This window comes from Pollachius pollachius (genome assembly GCF_949987615.1).
Source record: "Pollachius pollachius genome assembly, chromosome: 9".
Lineage (NCBI taxonomy): Eukaryota > Metazoa > Chordata > Actinopteri > Gadiformes > Gadidae > Pollachius > Pollachius pollachius.
This window is the reverse complement of record NC_136942.1, coordinates 713,608-741,107: the sequence shown is the minus strand read 5'-3', so window position 1 is coordinate 741,107 and position 27,500 is coordinate 713,608. Positions and strand designations below refer to the sequence as shown.

At 46.9% G+C, this 27,500-nt stretch overlaps 1 protein-coding gene across 1 annotated transcript in view; it reads left to right on the top strand.

The window, feature by feature from the left end:
* shank3a (SH3 and multiple ankyrin repeat domains 3a) overlaps window positions 1-27,500 on the top strand; it is a gene marked incomplete at its 3' end in the record, with an annotated part of 146,709 nt that overhangs the window by 38,043 nt on the left and 81,166 nt on the right. The window contains exons 4-7 of the mRNA XM_079743386.1: window positions 16,628-16,736; window positions 18,520-18,671; window positions 21,801-21,968; window positions 27,212-27,328. Of these exons, the coding sequence (XP_079599512.1) occupies window positions 16,628-16,736; window positions 18,520-18,671; window positions 21,801-21,968; window positions 27,212-27,328 (546 nt within the window). The remainder of the gene's footprint in view (window positions 1-16,627; window positions 16,737-18,519; window positions 18,672-21,800; window positions 21,969-27,211; window positions 27,329-27,500) is intronic.

The window sequence follows — 27,500 nt, the reverse complement described above, 5'->3', positions numbered from 1 at the left end:
TTTGATTCTGATCGTGGAGGGTTTTGAATGGAATTAGAGGAAGCACACACACACACACACACACACACACACACACGATGCATCCCAAGGCGTGTGTGGTCAGTGCGTAATGGATGGATGGGGGGAGGACAGAGGAGCGCGCCCATTAAAGCATCTATATAGTAGGAGTAAGGAGAGCGCTTAGTAACGCACTAGTTGGTAATGTGGTCACTAATTGAGGAGATGGATCCCAGCTAATTCAGTGCAATGATCATTGGGCCCCTACATTGCTCACACACACACACACACACACACACACACCACACACCACACACCACACACCACATACACACACACACACACACACACAGAGAGAGAGGGTCAGCTGAACCGGTACCACCAGCCGAGTGATGGGATCTCCGTTACTGTTACGACAGATTTGCTTTGCGTCATTCATTTTCCAGTTCATTATCGAGATGACGATATTTGAAGCCTTTCTGACAATAATTCACATTTTCATCCTTGCCTTAATTATTTTGCGCTTCCGTTGGTCTTAATCACCCCGAATAAAAAATTGGTGGTGTGTAATTCTGTTACAATAATTACAGCAATTATCTTCCCTTCGCCAACTGCACGCGGAGTCCACTGCTGTCCAGTATTGTGGAAGGCTAAAGAAGCAGATTCCAAAAGACGGCTGGGAAACGAGTTGTGGTATGACTGAAACTCTGGCCAAATATACTGTGGCCCCATTGTGCTGCGCTGGGAAAGCATCACAACACATCATGAATGAAGACAATTCCAGAGCAATGTTATGCCGCCCACTCTGAGGCTGGGAGCTGAGGCTTAGCGCGTCATCTGAATGAAGAATCCTACTGTAGTGGTTCACTCACAACCACCCCGCTGTGCACGGAGCCTCCTCGCGGCCGGGGTCCTGCCGAGGTCCGCACCGTCGGCATTTCAGTGACGTGTGTTTAACTGGGAGGAAGGTCATGCATGCATCGCACGCACGCGCGCGCACGTTTGTCAGCAGACACGCTGGCAGCTACAACACTACATGTAAAGGGATAAAAGAAGCATGTCATGGGGGAATCTACACCAGAGGGAGCGCCCCTCATGTATAATCCCCAGAGAGAGAGAGGGGGGGGGGAGAGAGGGAGAGGGAGAGAGGGGGAGAGAGACAGAGAGAGGGGGAGAGAGAGAGGGGGGGGGGAGAGAGACAGAGAGAGGGGGAGGGAGAGAGAGAGAGGGAGAGAGACAGAGAGGGGGGGAGAGAGAGAGAGAGACAGAGAGAGAGAGGGGGGAGAGAGAGGAAGAGAGAGAGAGGGGGAGAGAGACAAAGAGGGGGAGAGAGGGAGAGAGCGGGGGAGAGAGGGAGGGAGAGAGAGAGAGGGAGACAGAGAGGGGGAGAGAGACATAGAGGGAGAGAGAGAGAGGGAGACAGAGAGGGGGAGAGAGACAGAGAGGGAGAGAGAGGGAGACAGAGAGAGGAGGCGAGAGACAGAGGGAGACAGAGAGAGGGAGACAGAGAGAGGGGGAGAGAGACAGAGAGGGAGACAGAGAGAGAGAGGGAGACAGAGAGAGAGAGAAAGAGAGAGACAGAGAGAGGGAGAGAGAGAGAGACAGAGAGAGAGAGGTTTAGTGTTGGACTCCCAGCCTGGGTTTAGATGCCAATATCCTCAGCCTACCTGTCAGCATCATGGTGGAAGCTTCCCAACCTCTCTCTGCTCTGTGTTCTAATGTGTTTAGAGATTCTTTGGATGCATCCACTTAGTGACCAAAACGTGTGTGTGTGTGTGTGTGCGTGCGTGCGTGCATGGGTGAGTGAGTGTGTTTTCTTAGGTAGGTTATTTTATTCTACAATTAGATAGGGATGACTCCGAATATTTGATCATTCGATTATTCGTTCTCGAGGATCAAAATCGATTTTTAACATTTGGACCGTTGACATTTTTTCCCATTCAAATATAAAGTTTTTCACAAGCCAAACTTTGTTTCCCTGGTAACGCCTGATGGTTTGACTAATACCTGGAACAATCATTACCTTCCCATAAGGTTCTTATGCAACGGAAACGTTGTTCACTCCTCCAGTAAATAGGATGGACCGTAGCTACGACTTGGCAACGGGAGGTATTCTAGTCCGCTCAGCCATGAGCCAGAGAGCTAACATTTTTTTAGTTAATATAATTTGTGTTTGAAATTGTAAATAATTATACTTGAAGAAAACACTTTTGTTTTGAGAATTCTTTTCCCTAACATATTTATAATTCGATATTCGTCCCAGCCTTTATACAACAGATACTCTAGGGTCTATAGCATATAACCGCCTTGTCTGATTACAGTTTAATTCATTTTTCACAATTTACCAGCTCTCGTTTTGAAGACCGAATCACAGCACCATTCGTCTCAATGGGATTTGCGCCGGTCTATACTTTCAACATAAAGTGTACATATTTATAATTTGAAATTCGTCCCAGCCTTTTTACCACAGATACTATAGGGTCTATAACATATAACCACGTTTTCTGATTACAGTTTAATGCATTTTTCACAACAGACAACTTTACTGGAACTTATTAGAAGGTAGTTGCTCTTTTTGCGTTTAAGATATTAAGTGATTTCTTGCCGATGATCCATGGCTCCCTTTGTGAATGTCGGCACACATCGAACAATCGATTATTTGTTCATACCACCCACTGATTATTCAACCATTATTCACATCCCTACAATTAGAACAGCACCCATGGCCATGCTATAATACATGTGAATATCCATCTGTGTCCTTGTTGAAGATGTCTAGCAAAAATACATGAATATGTAAATCACATAAATGTTTTTATTTATTGTATTTATTTAGTTTGACTTAGGTCTTGGTATTAGGCTTTTGTATAGTTGTATTGTATGGCTTTATTTCCATATCACCACACACCAAAACACGCCAACCACAAGCCCAAATGCACTACAACAGTAACATACACAAGCACAACAAACTGCAACCTACAATACCGCAACGTAAAACTGGCCACTACACAACACAAACCCAGAACACACATCAACGTCACAACACACCACAATATCACCCCACGCCACCACACACCACAACACACTTGTGAAAAATACAACACTGAAACTCTAACAAGGAAAAAGATCAGGAAAGAGCAGAGGAAAGTTTTAGACTTTATTTAGACTTTCCGATCTTTTATAACTTTAACAAAGTAATTCAAAAGCCGATCTGGTCTGCAACACCTGCTTTTCCAGCTTCAGCAAACAGTTTTTATTGTCTCGCTCTGTCATTCCTCCAATAAGCTCCAAGCCAGGGTTATTATCAAACAATGCCCATACATGCCTTCAGCATCAACCAACTTCGTCTTTTTTCCGTTCTGTTCATGGTATTTTTGTTCGCCCGTATCAATGGCAAACCTTTCACCCAGTTTCCGTCACGCTTTAACCTTGCCTCCCCTTATCCATCATGAACATCCAGTTCCCCTCATCCCTCTCCCTCCTTATCGTTTCCATTTGAACGCTTTTGAACCATTAGGTTATCTTGACCTCATCTCAAAAACTCTATTTGACCATGGAAAATAAGTACATACCGGTGGCAGAACGTCTGATGAAGCAAGAAGAAGCAAAACTCTCTTCAGGAGACACTCAGCGTTTCTCCACGCTTTTCTCATTCATATAAGAAAAAATATTGATTATTAATTTGACTATATAAGGGTATAGTCAACCCATCACATCACACTAGAACAACAACATCACAACACACCACCGACAACAAACCACAACACACCAATACCACAACACAACAAAACACACAGCAACAAACCAACATCACAACATGACACACCACACTAGCATCACAACAGACCACAAAAACATGAGAACACACTAACATCACAATACACCACAGCACACCATACAAGACCATCAACATGACAACACACAACTAACATCACATCACAACACAACACACTAACATCACAACAGACTAACATCACAACAGACCACAAAAAACCACAAACATGAGAGAGAGAGAGAGAGAGAGAGAGAGAGAGAGGTATCCACAAGACCAGTCACACAACGGCAGGGGTGGGATTTGCGTTGAGCGCCACAGAGGAGACAGCTATGTTCAAAAATGTTTTACTCTAATGTTATGAGTGGCTTCTGCTTGAGGGTCAGTACGTAGTGCAGTTGTAGTATAGTGTACATGTATTGCAGTGGGCTGGCGTCCTCTGGGGTGCTTTAGTGTTTGACTCCCAGCCTAAGGCTCTGGGTTTAGATACCAATGTCCTCAGCCTACCTATCAGCATCATCGTCAGACCACAAGAAACCACAAACATGAGAACACACTGACATCACAGCACAACACAACACACTAACATCACAGAACAACACAACACACTAACATCACAACACACTAACATCTCAACACGCCACTAACATTACAACACACCACTAACATCACAACACAACACACTAACATCACAACACACTAACATCAACACACCACACCACACTAACATCACAACACACTAACGTCTCAACACGCCACTAACATTACAACACACTACTGACATTACAACACACCACAAACATCACAACACACCGCAACACACTAAAAAAATCAAGAAACAAGATCCCAGCAAACTCACATCACAACACACCATGACAGAAACCTCATAACACACAGATCCCACCATGACACACTACACTCACATCACATCACACCACGACACACTACACTAACATCACATCACACCACAACACAAACACTCCACCCAAAGAGCACTTCGAATACAAATGCTGCGAACACCACATTCACCGGTATCCCACCAACACAACCCTCACTTCTGTCTGTCTCCCTTCTGCTCCCCCTCTGCTCTCTCTCTCTCCTTAAGCTCTGCCCCCCCCCCATCTCTCCCTTGTCCTGCACAGACCAGCCCTCTCCCCCCCCAAACACACTCTCTCGTCCCCCCAGTGTCTCTGGCCTCGCCCCGGAGTGCCTGTATGACTTCCCACGCGCATGAGCGGCTTCACTCTCGTTTATGCATGCCTGCATGTGTGGGCTGCGTGCATGCATGCATGTAAGAGTTTGCATTATTCCCTGCCAAAGCAAAGGGGATGAGGGTGTGTGTGTGTGTGTGTGTGTGTGTGTCAGGGAAAGAGGAGAGAGAGCGAGAGGGATAGGAGAGCAGAGGGAGAGGGATGTTAGTGGAGGGTTGTAGAGCGGAGGAGTGGAGGTATGGGGGAGCGATGGAGAGCCATGTGGACGATGTATTGGCTTCGGGGATGGAGCTGAGCAGCTGAAGCGTGTGTGTGCGTGTGTGTGTGTGTGTGTGAGTGTGTAAAATGGGCTCGGCACTGGGCAGAAGAGAGGAAGCCGAGAGGAAGGCGAGGAGAGCGGAGAGAGCCAGGAAGGCCAGACTAAACAGCAAGGTAGCTTCTGTTCATCCTCTTTCTCCTTTACACTGTCTCTCTTTTCTATCCTGATAGCCCTCTCCTCCTGTTTGGGTAACTACCTACTTATCTATTCCCTCCTCTGCCTCTGCCTCTCTTTATCTCCCTCTTTTCTGTTACATTTCCCTTTCTCTGTCTCTCCTCCTCTCCATCCGTCTCTATCTACCTGCATCTCTGTGGCTTTCCCTCCTTTTGAATTCTAAGGCTCTTCATTACTCTCAACTTTCTCCTTATGTCTGGCCCTCTCTGTATCAGAGTATCTGTCTCTGTCCCTATCTTCCACCCTCATTTCTTCCTGAGTCTGGTGCAATTTACCAATATGTGGATATTTTTCTCTGGATGGGATGGCATCACAAAGTGTGTGTTTGTTTGTATGTGTGTGTGTGTGTGTCCAGTATGTGTCCAGTGTGTCTGCCTGTCTGTGCATGTGTTTGCGTGTGTCTGTGTATCTGTCTCTCAGTGTTTTTGCACCGGACAATACTTTGCCTTGTAGTGTTGTACTTCTATTATCATAATGGAGCTCTTCTGTCACATTCCAGTTCTAATTTATGCCACTGATGCCCTCGGGTGGCCACCAGTACTGTTTACAACCTTACAGCGGACCACATCGTTCTGTCAGATAGAGGATAGATACAGGTAGAGCGAGCATGATACAAATAGGGAGCGCTATAAGTGGAGAGAGCTTTGTACATATAAAGAGAGATGTAGGCAGAGGGACACATATAGACAAGAAGAATAGGAAGAGAGCATTATTCAGAGACAGATAGAGAGAGATGAAGGTAGGAAGTAGAAATATAGTCAGAGAGAGCACAAAACAGATAAGAGAGCTTTAGGTAGAGAGAGCATGATACAGACAGGGATATAGAAAGAGATAGCATGAAACATATAGAGAGAGATATAGGTATAGAGCATAATACAGAAGGGAGAGAGCATGCTAGAAAGAGCACTTAAAGTTTGAGAATGATTCAGATAGAGCATGATACACAGAGAGAGAGAGAGAGAGAGAGAGAGAGAGAGCTTGAAACAGATAGATAGGGCATCAGAGAGAGAGAGAGGGAGAGAGCATGAAGCAGAGAGAGAGGACATCAGAGAGAGAGAGAGAGAGAGGGAGAGAGGGGGAGAGAGAGAGGGAGAGAGCATGAAGCAGAGAGAGCTGGAGAGAGAGAGAGCATAATACAGAGAGTGAGAGAGAGCATGAATCAGATAGAGAAGGCATGATACAGAAAGACAGTGAGAGAGAGAGATGGTGAAAGGAGACCCCATTGTAAGCTACTAAGACAATGTTGTAAACATGCCGGGTTGAAACATCCGGGAGAGGCGTTGGCCAGGCGCTGATGACCCCCACAGCTCCACTCTGAGCTCTGAGGGTGGTGTGCAGGTGGGTCCGAGAGGGTCCGGGGCCGGGCGGAGCTGTCACTTCCAGGGGAGAAGAGGCTGTTTCCAAACACGGGAGCTGTCAGCTCTCGGCCGGCTCCCGGGGGCCAATCAGGCTCCACTGCTCTGGGATCTGCCAGCGCCAGGCATTTTGAGAGCTGTCAGAGTGGACAGCAGAACTCAGTGCGGGGGGGGGGCAGGACGCTCTTTATAGAGCTGTGTCTCCACATGGGGGAGATACAGTAGATATGGACAGTAGGGCTCTGGTTACACAACCTGCCAGCATAGATTGTTGTGATGTGTTGAATGAATATACATCTGCTGTGTGTGTGTGTGTGTGTGTGTGTGTGTGTGTGTGTGTGTGTGTGTGTGTGTGTGTGTGTGTGTGTGTGTGTGTGTGTGTGTGTGTGTGTGTGTGTGTGTGTGTGTCTGTCCGTCTTTAGGGACTTGCGTTTCTGGTTATTTAAATGAGCACAAGACGGACGGAGTGAGTAAAGAGATATAAGAGAAGAGAGAGGGAGAGAGAAGACAGGGGGAGGGAGAGAGAGAGGGACAGAGTAGAACAAAGTAATTGATTCTTGGGCACTGGTCAATATGATCTCTCTGAAACCAGGCCATCTGAGAAACTCTGACCCTAGGGTCTTTATCCTAGAGCACAGCAAGCTTCCTCTTCTTGTCTCATTGTCTCTCTCTCTGTCTTTCTCTCTCTGTCTCTCAGTCTGTCTCTGTCTCTCTCTGTCTCTGTCTTTTCTCTGTCTCTCTCTATCTCTCTCTATGTCTTCCTCTCTCTCTGTTTCTATCACTCTCTGTCTCTCGCTCTCTCTTTATCTGGGAGAGAGAGTGTTTGGGCTAACTCAACTCGTTCTAGCTAGTCACAAAGCCAAAGCAATGAATTAAAGATAACGTCTTCTCACTGGGTGTAAGAATGTCGCAAGAGTCTTTGTTGCAGCAAAGTTGCTATGTTTTTTTAGAGAGTTTAACTGTTTATTCCATGATATGATATATTGCATTGTGTCAACTGTGGCTGTGTTTTTGAGTTAAAAACATACATGTAGGTGTTATTTATTTGTTAACCTCACACTTGGTAAAGAAATTTGAACAATGATTCCTGGCTATATCACTATTGGAGCAACTACAGTCCAACCATGTGAAACTAAGTTCCAAAAGCCTCCCCATACATGGGCAGGCAGGCAGAGAACTCTTTTTTACTAATTTATAATTTCTGTCAGCTTCCATATATGTATAAACTAGTTTCTCCCAGGAGTAAGTCTGACCAGGCAGTCAACATCAACTGCTAAATTACTACATTACCCACAAGGCCCTTGTTTTAGTACTACGCCCAATAATGTATGGGTTGGTACTTTCTCTGTTTCCCTTCCCATGGGTGTTTTATGTGGACACATATTATGTTTTACAAGAGTTCGCACATTTTCTGATACTTTCCGAATGTTTTTGTGAACTTAGATATAGTATAATTTTCCCAAGGCGTAAGTTGGAGCTGTTGTCGGTCTCCACGTCCTCATCGGCATCAGGCTGTCCTCATATGACCGCTCATTTGGCTACTGGTGCTCATGTGTATCTCCATGTCAGTGTGTGTGTGTGCGTGTTCTCGCTCTGTTTGTGGGCACATTACGGATCCTGATTCAGCGCTTTCTTTCTCTGCATCCCTGTTTCTGATGACAGCATACATTCCACCCATTCCCTCACACACAACTGACTAGCAAACATGGACGCAGGTAACCCGTCCCCACACACACACACACACACACACACACACACACACACACACACACACACACACACACACACACACACACACACACACACACACGCGCGCGCACACACATACACTCACACACACAAACACAAAAACAACCGCTTGATACCTATGCCCACCATTAATAGTGTCCTTGTGCGTGTGTGTGTGTGTCTGTGTGTGTGTGTGTGTGCGTGTGAGAAAGAGATTGCGTGCATACGCGTCCGTGTGTTTCTATTTGTGTGTGTTTGTGTGTATGAGAGAGAGAGAGAGAGAGAGTGTGTTGCCTGTAATAGGCGTGCTGAATCGGTTAATAGAGGAGACAATGGCGGGCAGAGGGTTCTGCCAATGCGTGTTGGCTGCTGAGTGCACCGGAGGGACCCCAGCACCAAGGGTCCAAGTACAATAAGCCCACACTCTGCCGCTGTGTTGTTGACACACACTCATGGACACACGCAGAGCCCTGGAGTTCTCCGGGCTCTCTCGCCCGGCTTAATCAGTCCAAACAACAACACAAGCAGCAGTGTTAACCGTTGAAAGAACCTTAACTCCACCTGCAGCGCCCTACCTCTGCGGTCTGTTGCTCCTGTCTGAGGTTAGCAAAGGAGTCGACATGCTGCTACGCAAGCAGAAGGCGGCCAGGAGTCGTACCATGGAGGTCAGAAGCCAGCACTCACTATTACTTAGCTAAGGAACAGACAACGAGTTTGCTAATGTAGCCGCTACGTGTAGGGTTAGCATGTGTAGCCGCTGAGGTGCGCTAACAGATTGTGGAACTTTGTGTAGTGCTTTGAGTGGTCGTTTCAGGTTTATACACGAGACCGCTGTTAAGGCATTCTGGTCGGTTGGAGATTGAGTGATTGATGCATTGCTTACAGACTTTGGTTGAATGGATATCTTTGTTCGTTCTCTGATAATGATGCGTCCGAGAATGGTAATTCTGATAATGGTGACCGTAATGGTGTCTTTGACATCGATGGCTTTGATAATGTTGACTCGAATGATTGATGACTAATAATGTTGGCTTTGATAAGGATGCCTGATAATGGTGACTGATAATAGGACTCTGATAACGATAAGGGATGTGGATGATATGAAATCATAAAGAGGTGGATAACGTTTAAGCGTTTATGTCAAATGGAGCTAGTTCTATGACAGTATTTGTCTGTATTCAGTCTGCATACGTAGGGAATTCATTTTATTTATTGATATACATTTTTATACTAAATTTATGCATCGCTATACTGGCTTGTTTTGTATGTTGAATTATTTATCCATAAGTGTGTGTGTGTGTGAGTGCATGTGCGTGAGTGCACGTGCGTGAGTGTGCATGCATTTGTTTGTGTTGCGTTGCCGCCGGGGTTTCTGAAGTAGGCCAGTAAAGGTGTATATTCACTGGGTTTCCGACTTCCTTCTTGTTCACTCATTGATTTGCTTGCTTCCTTGTCTTCAAAAACACATCTTTCACTCTGCATAGATACACCATTTAAAAACAACACAGCTGTGAACAACCACACACTGCCGTAAACTCTGGAGTCTCATGTAAACGCTTTGAGAAAGCATGGCTGTGGGAAGACACAAAGCTATCCAATCACACTGGACCTCAGCTAAGAGCAAGGCCTGAACCCAGGGATTGGAGCAATAGCAATAGAGTCACAAAGCATGTGGTGGGTGGGGTGGGGGGATACGGGTTGTAAAGTCTGACTCTGGTATCTAGGGGTTTCTTGATTAAAGAACAGGCTGCGGGGGGTCAGCCTGTAAACCACTGCAGGCTGGCCAGCCGTGAGCATCCAGCTCAAATTCCATACTTCAATTAGGAAGAAGGCATCAACAGGCACGTGGTGCCTTGATGCTAAGACCATCTGCACTTAAGGTTTGACAGTAATCTGTAATGGAGCAGGATAATACAGTTGATGTACACTAGGATGAGAGACTTAGTCATGTGTCACCACACAGTTTGACACAGCAGATCACCTTTCCTCATGGATAGGTCTAACGTTCAGACACGCCAACTCCTTTACATCCTCCAAGTTAATATCGCCTCACACCCCTTTTACACACCCGGGTATCAGTGTGTCAAGAGCACTGTCACTGCTCTCACTTCTCGCTACTCTCTTGCTTAATCACTCGCTCTCTCTCTCACTCATTCACTCACTCTTTCACTCACTCACTCACTTGTTCACTCACTCCCTCACTCATTAACTCACTCTTTCACTCACTCACTCACCTTTTCACTTTTTCACTCACTCTTTCACTTACTCACTTGATCACACTCACTCATTCCTTCATGCACTGTGTGTGTGTGTGTGTGTGTGTCTGTGTGTGTGTGTGTGTGTGTCCTTGCTGTGTCCTTAAAGCTGTGTAAAACTGAGTGGCAAAGTATTCTAAGGGCTATTTTGTTTTTTTAACGTTATCAATGTATGCATTTTATATTTGTTATGGTATTTTTTTGTATTATTTATGTATAATGTTTCTGATGTTTCATAAATTTTGCCAAATATATGAATATGTTTTGGATATATAATTACATTTTAAATATTAAATTGAAATACATATATTTGTAATTAATATGTAAAGACCTTTGGGATAGTGATAGAACAACTGAGCCAGTAGCTACAGTAATATTGGTTCCAGTCGTATCTATATTTAGATTAGATGAAATCCAACTTTATTGTCAAGTATAAGCACTGAGACAACAAATTGCAGTTAAGCATTCAACCAGAATGTCCAAAAAAGCAGTAAAGTGCAGAGTATGTACACATGTGGATCAATTAATAAGATATATGCAGTATGAACCGTACTGACAGTAGAACAGTGGTGATGAATACGTTGAGATATTTTGAGTAGAAGACTATGGACATGTGTAGTGCAGTTGTACTTACAAGTAATGCTAGCAGTAAGATGTTGTATACAGAAGAAGGTATGAAGTATGATTCAAATACAGAGAATACATGGACAAGATATATACACTATAGGTGCTCTACGGACCGTAGTGTAAATATGAATACACAATGGATTAGATACATCTCTATAGGAATGGTGCAGCCGCTGGTCAGAACAGAAACATAGGGACATGACAGAATCACCAAACAGAGATATTACATCAAGAGCAGGAAATAGTTAACGCCTGCCTATCAGCTAGCAGCTGAAATCAGGACCACGTCCAAGGTTGTTGCTAAGGTGATGATACTGAACACTGCATTTATTTCAATGTTGATCTCAGGATTAGTATCACTATAAAGATCCTCTGTACAATTCTGGTTGAAAGTGGTGGGACCTAAATATTAGTAGTATTAATAGTGGTGGTAATGGTACTAGTAGTAGTAGTAGTAGTAGTAGTAGTAGTAGTAGTAGTAGTAGTAGTAGTAGTAGTATCAGTAGACAAACTATGAGGAACATCACGATTGTAGGAATAAAATAGTTATATTATACACAATTGTGGTATTACACAATTACATTGGCATTGTCCCAAATGAATCCCACTTCGTTATCTACATATCTATATATCAAAGCCCTAATATTTCACTATGTAATTTCAATCTTGAGACATGACAGATGGTATTAGAGTTAAAAGTATCACAACATCTGCTTCTTTTGCTTCTTCTCCTTCTGTCTCTCCTTCTAAATCCTACTCCTCTCTCTCCCCCTCTTTGTCTGTCTCTCTCTCTCTCTCTCCCCCCCTCTTCTCTCTCTCTCTCTCTCTCTCTCTCTCTCTCTCTCTCTCTCTCTCTCTCTCTGTGTCCATGGCCATCTCTGAGATTCAGGGTCAGGTGACTCCTTCTCTGTGTATGTTTCTGCAATGTCTTTTTCATTCTGTGCATTTTTAATGCGGACTACGCTCCGAGACGTTCAAACTCTGCAAGAAGACCATGAATTATAGAAAATAGACGGACAAATTAAACCAAAGGGCTTCTTCCTTCTAACGTGGAGATGTTCTACAGAGGAAATATAAGAGGAGACTCTTTCATCTGCACCATACACACATTGAATGAACACATTGCATAGTCTCATTGGCATACTGCAATCTTGAACTCTTGTTACAAACATAAGGTTTGAAATAGTATTTAATTAAATAGTGCATTTAGTCTGATATACTATCATAACATTTCATATGTTTGACTTAGAAGTAAATCTGTGGAATTAAAAAAATGAATTCAAAGAGCAAGGCAACTCTATCATATTTATGACCATAAGAATACAAATATTGGCACCTCATTCCAGGCCTCGATATAATCTCCTCTCCTGTCTGGTGCCGTATGCTTTATCCATGTGACCCACTGCCCCAGTTGACTGTACACAGTCATCATGCCTCAGAGACTCTGCGTGTATTCCAGCAGCCAGATCGCATTCGCCCCATGAGTAATAGTAACTCACCAGGTCCACTGAGTGCTGGGTGATGGGTACTTGGTACCGGGTACTGGGTCAGGGCCAGGGAGAGAGAGAGAGAGGGAGAGGCCTCATCTGCTCTGGACATGAGGCACCAAACGTACACCACTGCTGCGCTTCATTGTTAACCATAGTCTCTGGATGATACCGTCAAATACATTAGGTTTTACTCCCCCACCCCACACTGTTCAGTGTCGTCTGGCCCCTCGTCCTTGTTTAAGTGTGCGTGTTTGTGTGTTGGTGTAATGCGCATGCATTGCCTGTGTGAGAGAGAGTCTCTGTGCAGGCCTGTTTAGGACCAGTATAAGTCAGAGTATGTCTCTGTGCAGGCCTGTTTAAGACCAGTATAAGTCAGAGTATGTCTCTGTGCAGGCCTGTTTAGGACCAGTATAATGTGCAGGATCAGTTCTGGAGGCATGTTCCTAACGTGTCACTTCCGTTTCAGTGCTTCATCTGTTTGAACTTGGGGGGTGTGTGTGTGTGTGTGTGTGTGTGTGTGTGTGTGTGTGTGTGTGTGTGTCCGTGTGTGTGTGCAAACGTCTATGTCCAAGCACCTCTAGCAGAATTCCTTCCGATGGCTCAGATGCTAACAATCAACCACACAAATGAGAAAAGGGGGTTTTCTATGGTTCCCCGTCGTTTCCGACTCACAGAATCCTTGGTGAATCTGTGTGTGTGTGTGTGCGTGTGTGTGTGTGTGTGTGTGTGTGTGGCTGCGTGTTAAACGGATCTATCACAACTGACTAACAGATAAATTCACAAGTCAGTGACGGGTGTTGATAGGTGTTACCAACACCTTTTTTTGCAATTCATTTAGATTACCCCTCGTCTGTAATGCTAAATGTGTCTCTGTGCCTCACGTGTTTCTGTGCATCTTGGCAGGGGACACATTGAGACCGCCTTAATGATAAACTGTGTGAAATAGCAGCGCATTAATTACTATGTTCTGTTGGGTCTAGACAGTTGTTAGCTGCTAACCAGGCGATACATTTGTTGTAACCATGGCTATGTAGGGATAAATAACTCCAAATGGCCCCCCACTGCCAAACTCGGCCCATCACTTTGCGATTCAAACTGAAATGATCTTCCACAAGATAACAGTTCACTGCGTGGCTCCCAGATGCCTATGAAGCCGGCATCCCCTAAAAGTCAAGCAAATTTACTGACATATTACGGCAGAGTGGGCGAAGTCATTTACAAGCAACCAAGGCGGAGCCGGGCGGATGGCAGCGGTTGTGTTAGCGGAGTTGTGCGACTACAAGGAGCTTCAGATGGCAGGAGCAAGGAGAAACGCTGCGCTTCACAGGATGAAAGATAAAGGAGGTGCCAGAGATTTAGAGAGGTGATGACTAGATTACGTCTTCCGCAACCTGCGAAAGGATTCGCTGCGGAAGTTGCTGTAAGACGCTTCATATTCAAACCAAAGAGGATGTATTTTATTACATTTGAGTTTGGTTCTGAATCTCATTGTATTTCAAGGTAATTAGTTTACCATAGAAAAGCCCAGGATGCAATCCCAATTCGCCCCTCCCAGAGTAGCCCCTGGGAGGTTATCAAATATATATATATATATATATAACTAATGATGATGACATGCCTTCTTTCTTAAGGCATGGTTAGAGATGACTATGGTAGCATAGAAGACTATGGTATGCAAGAGAATGCAGCACTATGGTATAATTCAGAAGACAGCATTGTTTCCATACTGCATCACTGGGAGAACAGCCCACTCTTATGTATCAATATGAGAACCATTTTTTAGTTGATTCATAAAAAAAGACATGGGAGCTTGTGAAAAAGAATCAATGATTGAGAGAGAGAATGAAACAGAGCGAAACACAGAGCGAACCACCGCCATACACTTTCTAACAGACACAGACACACACACACACACACAGAACCTTATTGCACTTTTCCCTGATAGGTTGCTGGCTGCCTGTGCTCCGATCACCATAACAACTGCCTAACCGATTCTCAGAAAAAAAAAGGGAAAAGCCAAAGTGAATTTCCCTCGCTCAGTTTGACTCGGAGACGGTACAGAGTACAGTCGGCGCTGGCTTGCAGAGCGTGTCCGTGCGGTGTGTGTCTGTGAACTGGTGGAGAGGGACGGTTTGGGATGGTTTCGTATGATCAGCCACGGAGACGCGATGTAAACTCAAAAGTATCTGAGGTGTGACTTTTCCGGAGTGAGTGATTTATCTGCCGCTGCACATGGTGAGTCAATCAAAGCTGCTGCTGTTTATTCTCCTCGGTTGCACAAAAAAGGATTCTGACAGAACCAATATCTGTATGGTACTAAAATGCTTGTGGAAGTTATGGAGGGGGGGTGGGGGGGTGCTGCATTCTCATGAGCAGATGCATGTTGTGTAGTAAAACGGTCACGTGTGTCCACATGTGTATGTAAGGGTCCATCTGCCTCAGCTCTTGGGAGTGTTGCGTAACAAGCGAGGTTAGTAGAGAAATGCCAGAGCGTTGAAATGCTGTTGATCCCATCGCTGCTGGCTTCTCATTCAAACCACGCCAGTACAGATAAATATCAATTAGGCTTTTAATTGATCGTATCTGATCTGAGGTATGTTACAAATCCTCGGTAATGCCAGATAATGAGCTTTGATTATCCTCTCATTTGTGTTTTCTTCATGGATATATAGTGTGCTAATTCAGCATGGAGAAACCACTAGGTAGTAGTGAGAGATGTTGTTTGATTGCAGCTAAATCTAGATACAGGAGATGTCTTGGATGAGCTTTATCAGAGAGCCCAATGCAATATTAGGAGAAATAAAAAGCTTTCTCTTGCCCTTTCTGCTTTCCACCGGCTCTCATTCTGAGACGGGGATGATGAATATCTTTAATCATAAGTCATTGGAGAAATGAATTTCACGCCAGAGAAATGAATGAGGAGAGAGAGAGAGGGCAAGATGGATATAGAGAAATAGATGGAGAAAGAGAGAGAGAGTGCTTTTGTTACTGACTGAGTGTGTGTGTGGTCATGGGAACAACCTTGAACCTCGAATGTCTCTCGAGGCGCCGCCGTGCATATTGTGTTTCTTTTTCATACACACACATTATTTGTGTGCGTGTGTTCTAATATACAAAGAGTGATTAAAATATTTTGTCAACCATATAGAAGCGTTGCACCCCGGGCAATGTAAATTACCGCCACCTTGTCAGAAATCCCCATCGGCTTCAGAAAATGTTGTTTAACTAAATTAGATAAATTTTCACAGGAACCACTTGCACTCGGGCTACGCTGTACTTTCCGCGTGCATTTCTGTCCAACCAACAGCCCTTCTATCCCCCATGTCTGGGGACCCAGAAGGGTCCCCTTGCTTTGAGTGCAGAAAAGTAAACCGCATACACTGGGCTGGAGAGAGGAGTAGCTTTCATCTCCAGAATTCATTATTAAACATCTAGTTCCTCTCGATTCTTACCACATTCTGATGTCGCCCCTGTTCTCCTTCCCTCCCTCCCTCCCTCCCTCCTTCCCTCCCCATCTCCCTACCTCCTTCCCTCCCTCCCTCCTTCCCTCCCTCCCTCCTTCCCTCCCTCCCTCCCTCCCCATCTCCCTCTCTCCCTCCCTCCCTCCCTCCCTCCCTCCTTCCCTCCCCCCCTCCCTCCCTCCTTCCCTCCCTCCCTCCTCCCTCCCTCCCTCCCTCCCTCCCTCCTCCCTTCACTCAGGCCAACCTGAAGAAGTTTATGGAGTACGTTCAGCAGAGGAGCACAGACAAGCTGTCCAAGTTCCTGGAGAAGGGCCTGGACCCCAACTTCCACGACCCTGACACAGGAGGTGAGAAGGTTCATGCTCTTCTTGAGTGTTCTTCTTCCTAATCTGTCACTCTCTCTCTCTCTATCTCTCTTTGGTCTCTTGCCCGCCGGTCTATTTTTTCCTCCTCCTGCTGTTATTTCTCCTCAATCACTCGTTCAATCAACTCTTATCCTGTTCCACCACTCAATTCGCCCATCATATTGTCTTCTATGTCTTTCTTGTGTATCTTTCCCGTCCTAGTTCTCTCTCTCTCTGCTTCAGTCTGTTGCTGTCTCTTGCTGTTATTTGTCTTAGTTTTGAAGCTGGCACGTATTTCATTCAACCTGTCAATAACTTTCTACCACGTTCTAAGTCATTTTCCCCTGTTCCCAATCTCTCTCTGTCTCTCTCTCTCCCTCTCTCTCTTTTACACTCTCTCTCTCCCTCTCTGTCTCTCTGTCTCCCCCTCTCTCTCTCTTACTCTCTCTCTCTCTCTCTCTCTCTCCCTCTGTGTCTTTGTTTCTCTCTCTTAATCTCTTTCTCTCTCTCTGTCTCTCTCTCTCCCCTTCTCTCTCTCTTACACTCGCTCTCTCTCTCCCTCTGTGTCTGTCTCTCTCTCTCTTAATCTATTTCACTTTCCCTCTCCCTCTTTCTCTCTCTCTGTGTCTTGCTCTCTCTCTCTCTCTGTCTCTCTCTGTCTCTCTCCTTGTCTCTCGGTGTCTCTCTGTCTCTGTCCCCATGCTGTTATATAGCTGTGCCTGCCTCTCCGCTAAACCTCTCTGAGGCAGAGCCGATTCCCTCTCTCGGATAATTCCTCGGGTTTATGCCAACGTTTGCGCAGCCGTTTGCCGGGAGGCTGCCGTTGGTTGACCTGCGCGCTCTCCTGACCGACTGCCGTGCGTTTCTCCTGCGAATACAAAGTCTGTCCATGACAGACAGAAACCAATCCCTCCAATCAAACAAGGTGTCCTGATGCAACCTCAAAGTGGGTCTCGGCCGCACCAGCCACCATCCGGATGTTGCTTTGTATTTGATTCCCATCATTTCAATGTTCTTGTTTGTACCTTGTATACCTTCGTTTAATGCATTAATGAGATCAAACCTCTATGTTTACAAGAGAGGCCTGGTCAAGACAGCGGGCGCATACAAAAACACAGAATCAAACATGCAGGCAAAACAACATCCGTCAATACGGTAGAAGACATCATCTTTCACATTGAATCTGGCAGCAGAGGACTAGAAGCAGCTCGTAGGCTAGGCGGGGAAGATGTCCTGCATTGGTTTCCATCCCTATCATATTCTGTCTCATCTTGTTCTGAAGCTTTTTACACCTAGACTGGGTACCCCCCGCCCGTTCTGCCAGCGATTTGAGTTCGCCCTGCAGAAGGGTCTGGAGAGGAGCAATACTTTTTTTTCTGCTTCCAATATGTTTTTGCGGGAGCCAATCACCAAGCTGGCCTTCCCCCTGGCGCGCTATTGGCTGGTGTAACACAATGATGACAGGGAAGCGACAGCGAGCAGCCAATTGCGTACAGAGTCGGTTGAACTAGGCCCGTTGATCACGCCTCTTGTGATGAAGAAAATTACAGCAGCCTCCCCAGACCAGGATCAATCTACGATTGAGCTTGGTCTGGCAATAACCAGGCTATGTTCCACCATGAGCAGACTGAAAACTGCCACACTTTGTCCTCCCCTTAGGGACAGTCAAAACAGCCATTCGCCTACCACAGTTCTTCATTGGATATGCATTATTGTGTGTGTGTGTGTGTGTGTGTGTGTATGTGTGTGTGTGTGTGTATGTGTATGTGTGTGTGGCCGCTCCCAGAATGCCCTTTGACGCTGGCGTCCCAGCTGGAGGGCTGTGCGGAGCTCATCAAGGTGCTGAAGAGCGGGGGGGCGCACCTGGACTTCAGGACGAAGGATGGCATCACCGCCCTGCACCGCGCCGTGCGCACCAAGAACCACACCGCCCTCATCGTGAGTCCACCGATCACTTACGCACGCACACACACACACACACGCACACACACACGCACACACATGCACACACACGCAGAGGTAACTTCACCGTGCCCGGGCTGAAACTCCCTTTCTCGTGCTCGAGTTAAGGCTTGATCAGTCCTTGATCAGTCCTCGATCACTCCTTGATCAGTTCTCGATCAGTCCTTGATCAGTCCTCGATCAGTCCTTGATCAGTCCTCGATCAGTCCTTGATCAGTCCTCGATCACTCCTTGATCAGTCCTTGATCAGTCCTCGATCAGTCCTTGATCAGTCCTCGATCACTCCTTGATCAGTCCTCGATCACTCCTCGATCACTCCTTGATCAGTCCTTGATCAGTCCTTGATCAGTCCTTGATCACCCCTTGATCAGTCCTCGATCACTCCTTGATCAGTCCTTGATCAGTCCTTGATCACTCTTCAGTTGCAGGAATACCAGTTGTATAGCACTAGGAAAGGATCGACATGGAAGTGAGATGCTTTAGCGTCTTAAAAATGCTAATCACAACATTCTCTTTTTTATATATGATGGTGTGATCAGCCGGAATATGTAAACAAAGTTCTGGGGCTTTTAGAGGCTTTTTATGCGTATTTCTAATGACATAGTCAAAGAATCGTTAAAACTCTTCCCGTTATGATGCTGATGTTTTTACAAGTCAAATGGGCTAGAATGGCGGTCGAGGAAAAGATCTCGAGATTCGGGTATGAAATGTTTACTCTTCAGGCGAGGCCATAGACGGAATATCGTAACGCAGCTTTCCCCGTGCCGATTCCCATGATGCATTGCGTTCACCCATTGAAGTGAAAGATTGATTGAGAAGGCGTATGCTTACCAATCCTGAGATATGTGTATTCGAGCATTTCTTGGTTCCCTAAAACTGGATGTAAATGGGCTGGATTAATTTTGTATGGACTGACCTCATTTGATACAGAGAGAAGGATGTGAACCCATGATCGGAACTCAAACTCCCTCCTCTTAGGGCATCAGCGACAGATGTTTGTCGATCTAATATTTCAGTTTGAGGAAAAAAGCTCCAATGGGCCCATTTAGCAGCTCTGTAGCTCTCTGCGGTACTTTATGGACGGTGGAATGTTTAACAATGCAGAAAAGGCCATCTCGTCCCGATCGAAGATACACACACGCACGTGTTCATGGGAAGCTGCGTTTGAGCGTTGATAGTCTCACAAATCAGACTTGGGATTAATAAGTCTGTTAGCAGACTTGCTCGATTCCGGGTGAATGGGCCGTTAAACCTCATATTGGTTCTCACCAATCATGTTGCGGGGTTTGGGGACCTGTAGGCGTGTAATTAACTTTGGTAAGACAAGCTTCAACATCTTCTTAGATAAAGTGTCGGTAATGGTTTTAAATCAACGCCTTGTAGACTGGCCACTGTAGAAACATACTCATTGAAATCCTTACTGAAAGCTCCATCTTAACCGATCAAGAATCAGCACAAAAACAAACATGGCGTCTTTTAGTTATGGCCTTCTGGGCCCACCCCTGAGAAGCCCAGCCCTGGGATGATGTTGTACTTCCGTGAAATAGGAATGCTGGATCCCAGAACAGAGCACTGGATAGTGCTCGTCTGACACCTATTGTGTTTGGGCCTTTTCAGAAAGGTTGGTATCGTCAGAGTGGCGTGTGTGTTGGCGCCATTCCCAAATGAATTCAGCCCGGCAGCTCTGAACAAGCTCGTCCCTTCACTGAGTGGCCCCGCGTTGTTCCAGCTTGAAGTAGGCTTGTACAACCGAGTGAACGGCTATGATATGACTCATAGAATGGTTCGCCTGTGCGGACCTGGTGCTATTGAAGACTCTATGGCGTATTTCCACACAACCTTATTAAGGGATGCTCAATGTCCTTATGACAGGACAACAAGGGTGTACATGTGTACAATAGCACAGACATCCAATAAGTTATGTAAATCAGATGGATAAGCGTGTTTGCATTGCGTGTTTTATCCATTCGTCATGCGTGAGGTAAATTGTTCTGCTGCTGCTGCTGAACATAAAAGACGGAGAGCAGGCTCATCATTTCTCACAGGGAGATACACACTGTGCGTGCGTGCGTGCGTGCGTGCGTGCATGTGTGTGCGTGTGTGTGTGTGGCCGGTAGTGGTGATGCAGATCAGGTAGACGGGCTGAGGAAACAGGGTCGGGACCTTCAGAAAGACAGGACACTTTCCCCCTTTGAAAGAAGTCTTACTGTCGGGTGGTGGGCAACTCAAAGCGCATCTGTATTAATGGACCTACCTTTCAAGCATGACCTGATGATGAAAGCACGATGGAAGCATTCACATCATAAAAGCAAGAGCGATATTGATATGGTGTTACGCTATTAGCATATTTTGCCTGGAAACATTTACGTGTTTTTTGTTATTGTTGTTGTATATTATCTTCCCGCGACTACAAAGGAAAAGTATGATGGTGATGGGGTTATAACGACACATTCTACAGGGTAAATTCTATAGAATGGAGGCTACAGAAAGACGTGCGAGTGCTTGGAATCCACTGTTCCCCGTTGAACTCACAGACAAACACAGACTTATCGTTCCCATAGATCTGAAGCAGTGAACAAGATATGCACGTAGGTGCATGCATGTATCCCGTCAACCTGTCCACCCGGCTTTCGAAACTCTGACATTATATTCAACGGAAGCTGTTCCACATCTACCGGACGCCCACTGGCTCCGTCCCAACACACCAAAAACAAGACAACATTTGCGTGCACTCACCGCTCACAAACGACGACACTGGTGTTTGTCACATTGATTGTTTTCATAGTAAAAATAAGGATTTGTTCTGGGGAGGCCTGGTGGTTCCCCAGTAGAACCCGGTCCCTTGAGGCTTACCGTTACGGCAGACACCTGCTGCATTTCCCCCCCTCTGCCCCCCCCCCATACCTTCCTGTCCAACTCTTCATGAATAAAGCAGCAAAAATAAATGTTTCTTCTTTTAAAATAAAATAAACATTTTGCGGACACCTGTTGAGCCCGTATAGCAGTGGGATGACATCATGACGGCCGGGCGCCGGCTGGTTTTCCGGTCGTGCGCTCTCTGCTCCTCCGCGTAACGGCGTCCCTGTCTCCCTCCGCCCCGGACAGACCCTGCTGGACCTGGGAGCATCCCCGGACTACAAGGACAGCCGCGGCCTGACCCCACTCTACCACAGCTCCATGGTGGGGGGAGATCCATACTGCTGTGAGCTGCTGCTCCACGACCACGCCCAGGTGGGCTGCGTGGACGAGAACGGCTGGCAGGAGATACACCAGGTAGGAGGGAGCGTCTCGCACGCGCGTGTGTGTGTGTGTGTGTGTGTGTGTGTGTGTGTGTGTGTGTGTGTGTGTGTGTGTGTGTGTGTGTGTGTGTGTGTGCGTGTGTGTGTGTGTGTGTGTGTGTGTGTGACTTTCTGCCCAACTTGGAAAGACACCCCCTTTTCTCAGCCCCCCCTCCCAAGGCTTTAGAGTAGGGTGGTGAAAGGTCCAGCTCTGTGTTCCCATCATCATTGAATATTCCCTCTCAAATGTTGACGGTATTTTGTATATTTATTCATATGTTATTCATTTATTGGATCTCATTGGATCTGTTTTTCACACTTGCACCTTCATGTTTATGCTGGAATGCGTAGAAGCATGATTCCGCTGTCCAATTCATCTCACAGTTGGCAAATAAACATGACTTAAATGTTGTTCCCATTGGTGGAAGACTGTAAATAGTTGCAATACATCAAACAACTGAACATGCAATAAATATGTATGTCAGTGACAGTACGAGTATTTATGTGCATGTGTGTGTTGTGTTGGTTCTGTGTGTGTGTGTGCGTGTGTGTGTGCATGCGTGAATTACATGTGTTTGTATAAAGCACCCGTACATGTATCCATCTGTCTGCTGTATCTTAAGCCAGGATCCCAGGGCTCAGAGTATGTGTGTTTGTGCGCGTGTGCACGTGTTGTGTATGTGTGTGTGCGCGCATGTGTGTATATGTATGAATGTTCGTGTGTGTGTGTGTGTGTTTTTGTGTATCTGTGTGTGTGCTTGTGCGCATGTGTGTGAGTGTGTTTATGCGTTAAGGGTGCATGTGTATGTGTATGCAGGCGTAGGAGTGTATGTGTGCACGTGTGTGCGCATGTGTACAAGCGCATGTGTGCGCGTTCAGATGTAAAACACAAGCAGGATTGGGTTCCCCCTCCTGCTACTATAAGAACAGCCAGCACAGCTCAAAGGGTGATCTGGCACGTCCATCCACAGGCAGTGCCTCCCTCTGCAGCCACAGTGGAGGTGTGGAGTCTGCACGCGGGGTTTGTTCGTAAGGCTTTTTGGGTTATTCCAGTGCAGTGCAGAGAGGCCTCTGATGAGCCAGTCTGGGTGGATCTCGCTTTGTGTTCGTGTCCCCCTGGAAGACTCGGCTCAGGGAAGCAGAGAGGGCTGCTGGCCGCAGCCACTCTCCTCCCCCACATCTAAATGCGGGGTCTCTAGTGCCGGAGCATGTGGGCTATACGTCTGCTGGATGGGTTTAACATACATATTTTATATTTTGTACAGCGTACGATCCCCACGTCTTTCCTGTGACACTTTTGTTAAAAGCAATGCATTATGAAGTAGACTATATATTACTGTTCTGCGATTCGGAGGATTATTGTAGGGGGCGATGCAGTTTGGGAGGAAGCGGTCAATCAGTCAGCTCTACCTTTTGTATTTCTTTGTATATATTTGGAGATTTCATTCATTTCCAGACTTAAAGCAGTAGTCAAAAAAACTGTTGGGAAGCATTTGCAAATCCAGCACTTGTTGTTATCAGCGTTGCCACCGGCGGTCCATGCCTGATCGATAGCACCTAATGCTATTAGGCTAGCCCTGGTAGTCAGAGTACCTCATTATTTTTCCCGCGATTAATAAGCCCAGGGTAGCGCACATGAAACATGATATTTGGCAGAGGGGGGCATGTTTGAATTGCGTCTGTTTGTTATTGCTGTTCCCCCCTGCTCTCCTAATCTCTTTAAGTCGGAAGCTGAAAAACCGTTAAAAACCAGCACAACAAACCAGATAGATGATTACACCTGGGAGCTAGGGTTGCCATGGTCTCCAATGCTCTTCGTTCCATGCACCCTGTCATTGAGTCTGCTCCCTGAGTTAAACAGAACAAGTCGGTGTGGTTGCAATTTGGCCTCACTTTGTGCTTGGAGCAGAGCTGCTGGTTTTCACAGCGAGACAGGATAGATGTGTCCCAGTGGGAGGGGGGGGGGGGGAGTGAGGAGGCGCAGGCCAGCTCTGTCGTGGCCCCAACTGCAGACAAGCGAGCGGAGGGCCGAAGGGTGGGGCTGGGGAGATGGAGCGGTGGCACTGGCGCCGCCTCTCCGTGGGGCAGTCTGCTCCGCCCACTGAGCTCTGTCGCCGTGCTGGAACCGGCCGCAGCGCTGCCGAGGCTCCAGATACTAAACCTGAACCAGGATAACAATAACCCACAATGTTCAAACTATTCTCTTTGTTATTTTTCATAACAATATAGAATACAATTAGTAATATTATTTAGTCATTTGATTCAATTCTTTATGATATGTACAATTAGCACTATTTGATTGTTTGGTCATATTGTAAAAGTATGGAAGCATTACAGTGGGAAAGCTTGCATGCAAAAAAAACACTTCTACATCAATCCTCTTTATCTCTTTACCTCTGGGGTACTCTCTCTCTCTCTCTCTCTCTCTCTCTCTCTCCCCCTTTCTCTCTCTCTCTCTCTCTCTCTCTCTCTCTCTCTCCCCCCTCTCTCTCTTTCTCTCTCTCTCCCTTTCTCTCTCCCCCTTTCTCTCTCTCTCTCTCTCTCTCTCTCTCTCTCTCTCTCCCCTCTCCCTCTCTCTCTGTGTCCCCCAGACGTCCCCCCTCCCTCTGTGTCCCCTCTCCCTCTCTCTCTGTGTCCCCAGTCCGTCCCCTCTCCCTCTCTCTCTGTGTCCCCCAGTCCGTCCCCCCTCTCTCTCTGTGTCCCCAGTCCGTCCCCTCTCCCTCTCTCTCTGTGTCCCCAGTCCGTCCCCCCTCTCTCTCTGTGTCCCCAGTCCGTCCCCTCTCCCTCTCTCTCTGTGTCCCCAGTCCGTCCCCTCTCCCTCTCTCTCTGTGTCCCCCAGTCCGTCCCCTCTCCCTCTCTCTCTGTGTCCCCAGTCCGTCCCCTCTCCCTCTCCCTCTGTGTCCCCAGTCCGTCCCCTCTCCCTCTCTCTCTGTGTCCCCCAGTCCGTCCCCTCTCCCTCCCTCTCTGTGTCCCCCAGTCCGTCCCCCCCCTCTCTCTCTGTGTCCCCCAGTCCGTCCCCTCTCCCTCTCTCTCTGTGTCCCCAGTCCGTCCCCCCCCTCTCTCTCTGTGTCCCCAGTCCGTCCCCTCTCCCTCTCTCTCTGTGTCCCCAGTCCGTCCCCAGTCCCTCTCTCTCTGTGTCCCCAGTCCGTCCCCAGTCCCTCTCTCTCTGTGTCCCCAGTCCGTCCCCTCTCCCTCTCCCTCTGTGTCCCCAGTCCGTCCCCTCTCCCTCTCTCTCTGTGTCCCCCAGTCCGTCCCCTCTCCCTCCCTCTCTGTGTCCCCCAGTCCGTCCCCCCCCTCTCTCTCTGTGTCCCCCAGTCCGTCCCCTCTCCCTCTCTCTCTGTGTCCCCAGTACGTCCCCCCCCTCTCTCTCTGTGTCCCCAGTCCATCCCCTCTCCCTCTCTCTCTGTGTCCCCAGTCCGTCCCCAGTCCCTCTCTCTCTGTGTCCCCAGTCCGTCCCCAGTCCCTCTCTCTCTGTGTCCCCAGTCCGTCCCCTCTCCCTCTCTCTCTGTGTCCCCCAGTCCGTCCCCAGTCCCTCTCTCTCTGTGTCCCCAGTCCGTCCCCAGTCCCTCTCTCTCTGTGTCCCCAGTCCGTCCCCTCTCCCTCTCTGTGTCCCCAGTCCGTCCCCTCTCCCCAGGGCCAGGCCCTAACATTAGCATTCAGCGTTCGGCCCCAGAGTAGAACAGGATGTGGCGAGGGAGCTCTGATAACCGCCAACAATCCCCACATTATTTGTGTTCTGTCTCTCTGCTGTCACGCCGTCTCAGCCAGGCAGAAAAAACCAAGAGGCAGGAGCAATTACTGCAGAGAGTCGGGCCTCTCTGTGAGTGTTTATCATTGCCGCCCGTGCCAGAAAGCAAGGGACCGGGCGATACGGAGACGGATGAGGAGATGAGGAGGACAGTTTATAGCGTTTGCTTGTATTAAACAAATTATTCATAGCATTCAAATCGGGGGGGTAACTCCCAAAGCAATCTCTACGCGGGAGAAATAACAACCAGTAGTCACGGAATGATTGTTTGTCCTCATGTGTCATTAGGAATATTTCACTTATGTCCTTATATATCATTCAGAGTGTTTTACTTCTTTTGTGTCTTGTGGGTTCTTGTGGAATAATATCAGGTTCACGTCTGAGCAGCGGCCTGCGGGAGGATACTTAACTTCACTTTGTTGATTGATCTGTTGGGTGTAAGAAATGCAGTCCCATGTGGGAGTTGCAATGAGAGTGGTATAGGATGCCACGAGATAGCACTACATCCTCCCTTTTAAGGAAGGATGAAGTGTATAGCAAATGTTTTGATTTGATTGTGCTTTCTTGAACATGGAAATGAACTAGAGTATGAATACTGAAATTGAAATATCCAAGGGGCGTACTTTGAGCTCTGCATGTGTTGATGTGGAACCAGGAATCATTGAGGATGTACGTTTTTTCTCTTTAAAAAATCGGAAATCTCCAGACTCACGTCACTTTTCCTGGGGTCAACATGAGAGGTGAAGGGTTCAAAGTATTTCAGTAACTGCATCAAGTGAACACTGAAATAAATGTAACAGTTCACCTCTCGTGTTGACCTTGGCTAGTGGACAAAGTGTGAGTTTCATTCCCCTCAGTTTCTCATTGGCAGGTATCCTGCCACCACAGATATTGAAGCGGTTATGTTTTACAATCTTACAATTCGGGGGTACACGTGCCGCTTGACTGTGGACGGCCATACGGTGACTGGTCTCCTAGCGCATGTCTGCCCAGGATGCTCTGGTGTCCAGATAGTTTCCTTTGCTCATTCGTGTGGAAATGAGGCGCACACGAAAAGAGCAGTCTGTACTGTGAGTCCTCTTCAGTGGGTCTTGACGTGACTTCAGGGATGAACAAGCAACTTCTGACCACATGTTGTTAGAAGGGGTTTCTTGGGGAACAGGATTCTCAGACTTTAATGATAGCTCTGTGGGGGTACAGGGAAGGCACAGCGGCGATGGATATATCACTACAGCTGTTGACAATGCATGACATCATCGTGTCCATGGCCAAAAGGTTGCAATGAAAGACTGGATGTCCTTGTTTGAGATGCATTTGTCACTGGAAAGTATGTTGTCAAACCTCCGAACACAAACATCAAGCTCTTGATATTTATACAATGTGTGACATTTTTGATGTCATACCGTGTCTTCCATCATCAATGTATTGACGTCTACAACTTCAAACCAAATCCTAACGTGATGTCAATGTCCCTCCTATTTGGTGTGCAGGCGTGTCGCCATGGCCACGTGCAGCACCTGGAACACCTGCTCTTCTACGGCGCTGACATGAGTTCCCAGAATGCATCTGGAAACACGGCCCTGCATGTGTGTGCACTCTATAACCAGGTATGACATATCCAAATAGCTTTGTGTGTGTGTGTTTGTGTGTGTGTGTGTGTGTGTGTGTGTGTGTGTGTGTGCGCGTGTGCGCGTGTGACGTGCGTGCGTTCACACATGTGGGTGAAAAGGCTGCAAAAGCAGATGGTTACTTATTATGTGGATGTGCACATGCTTGTAA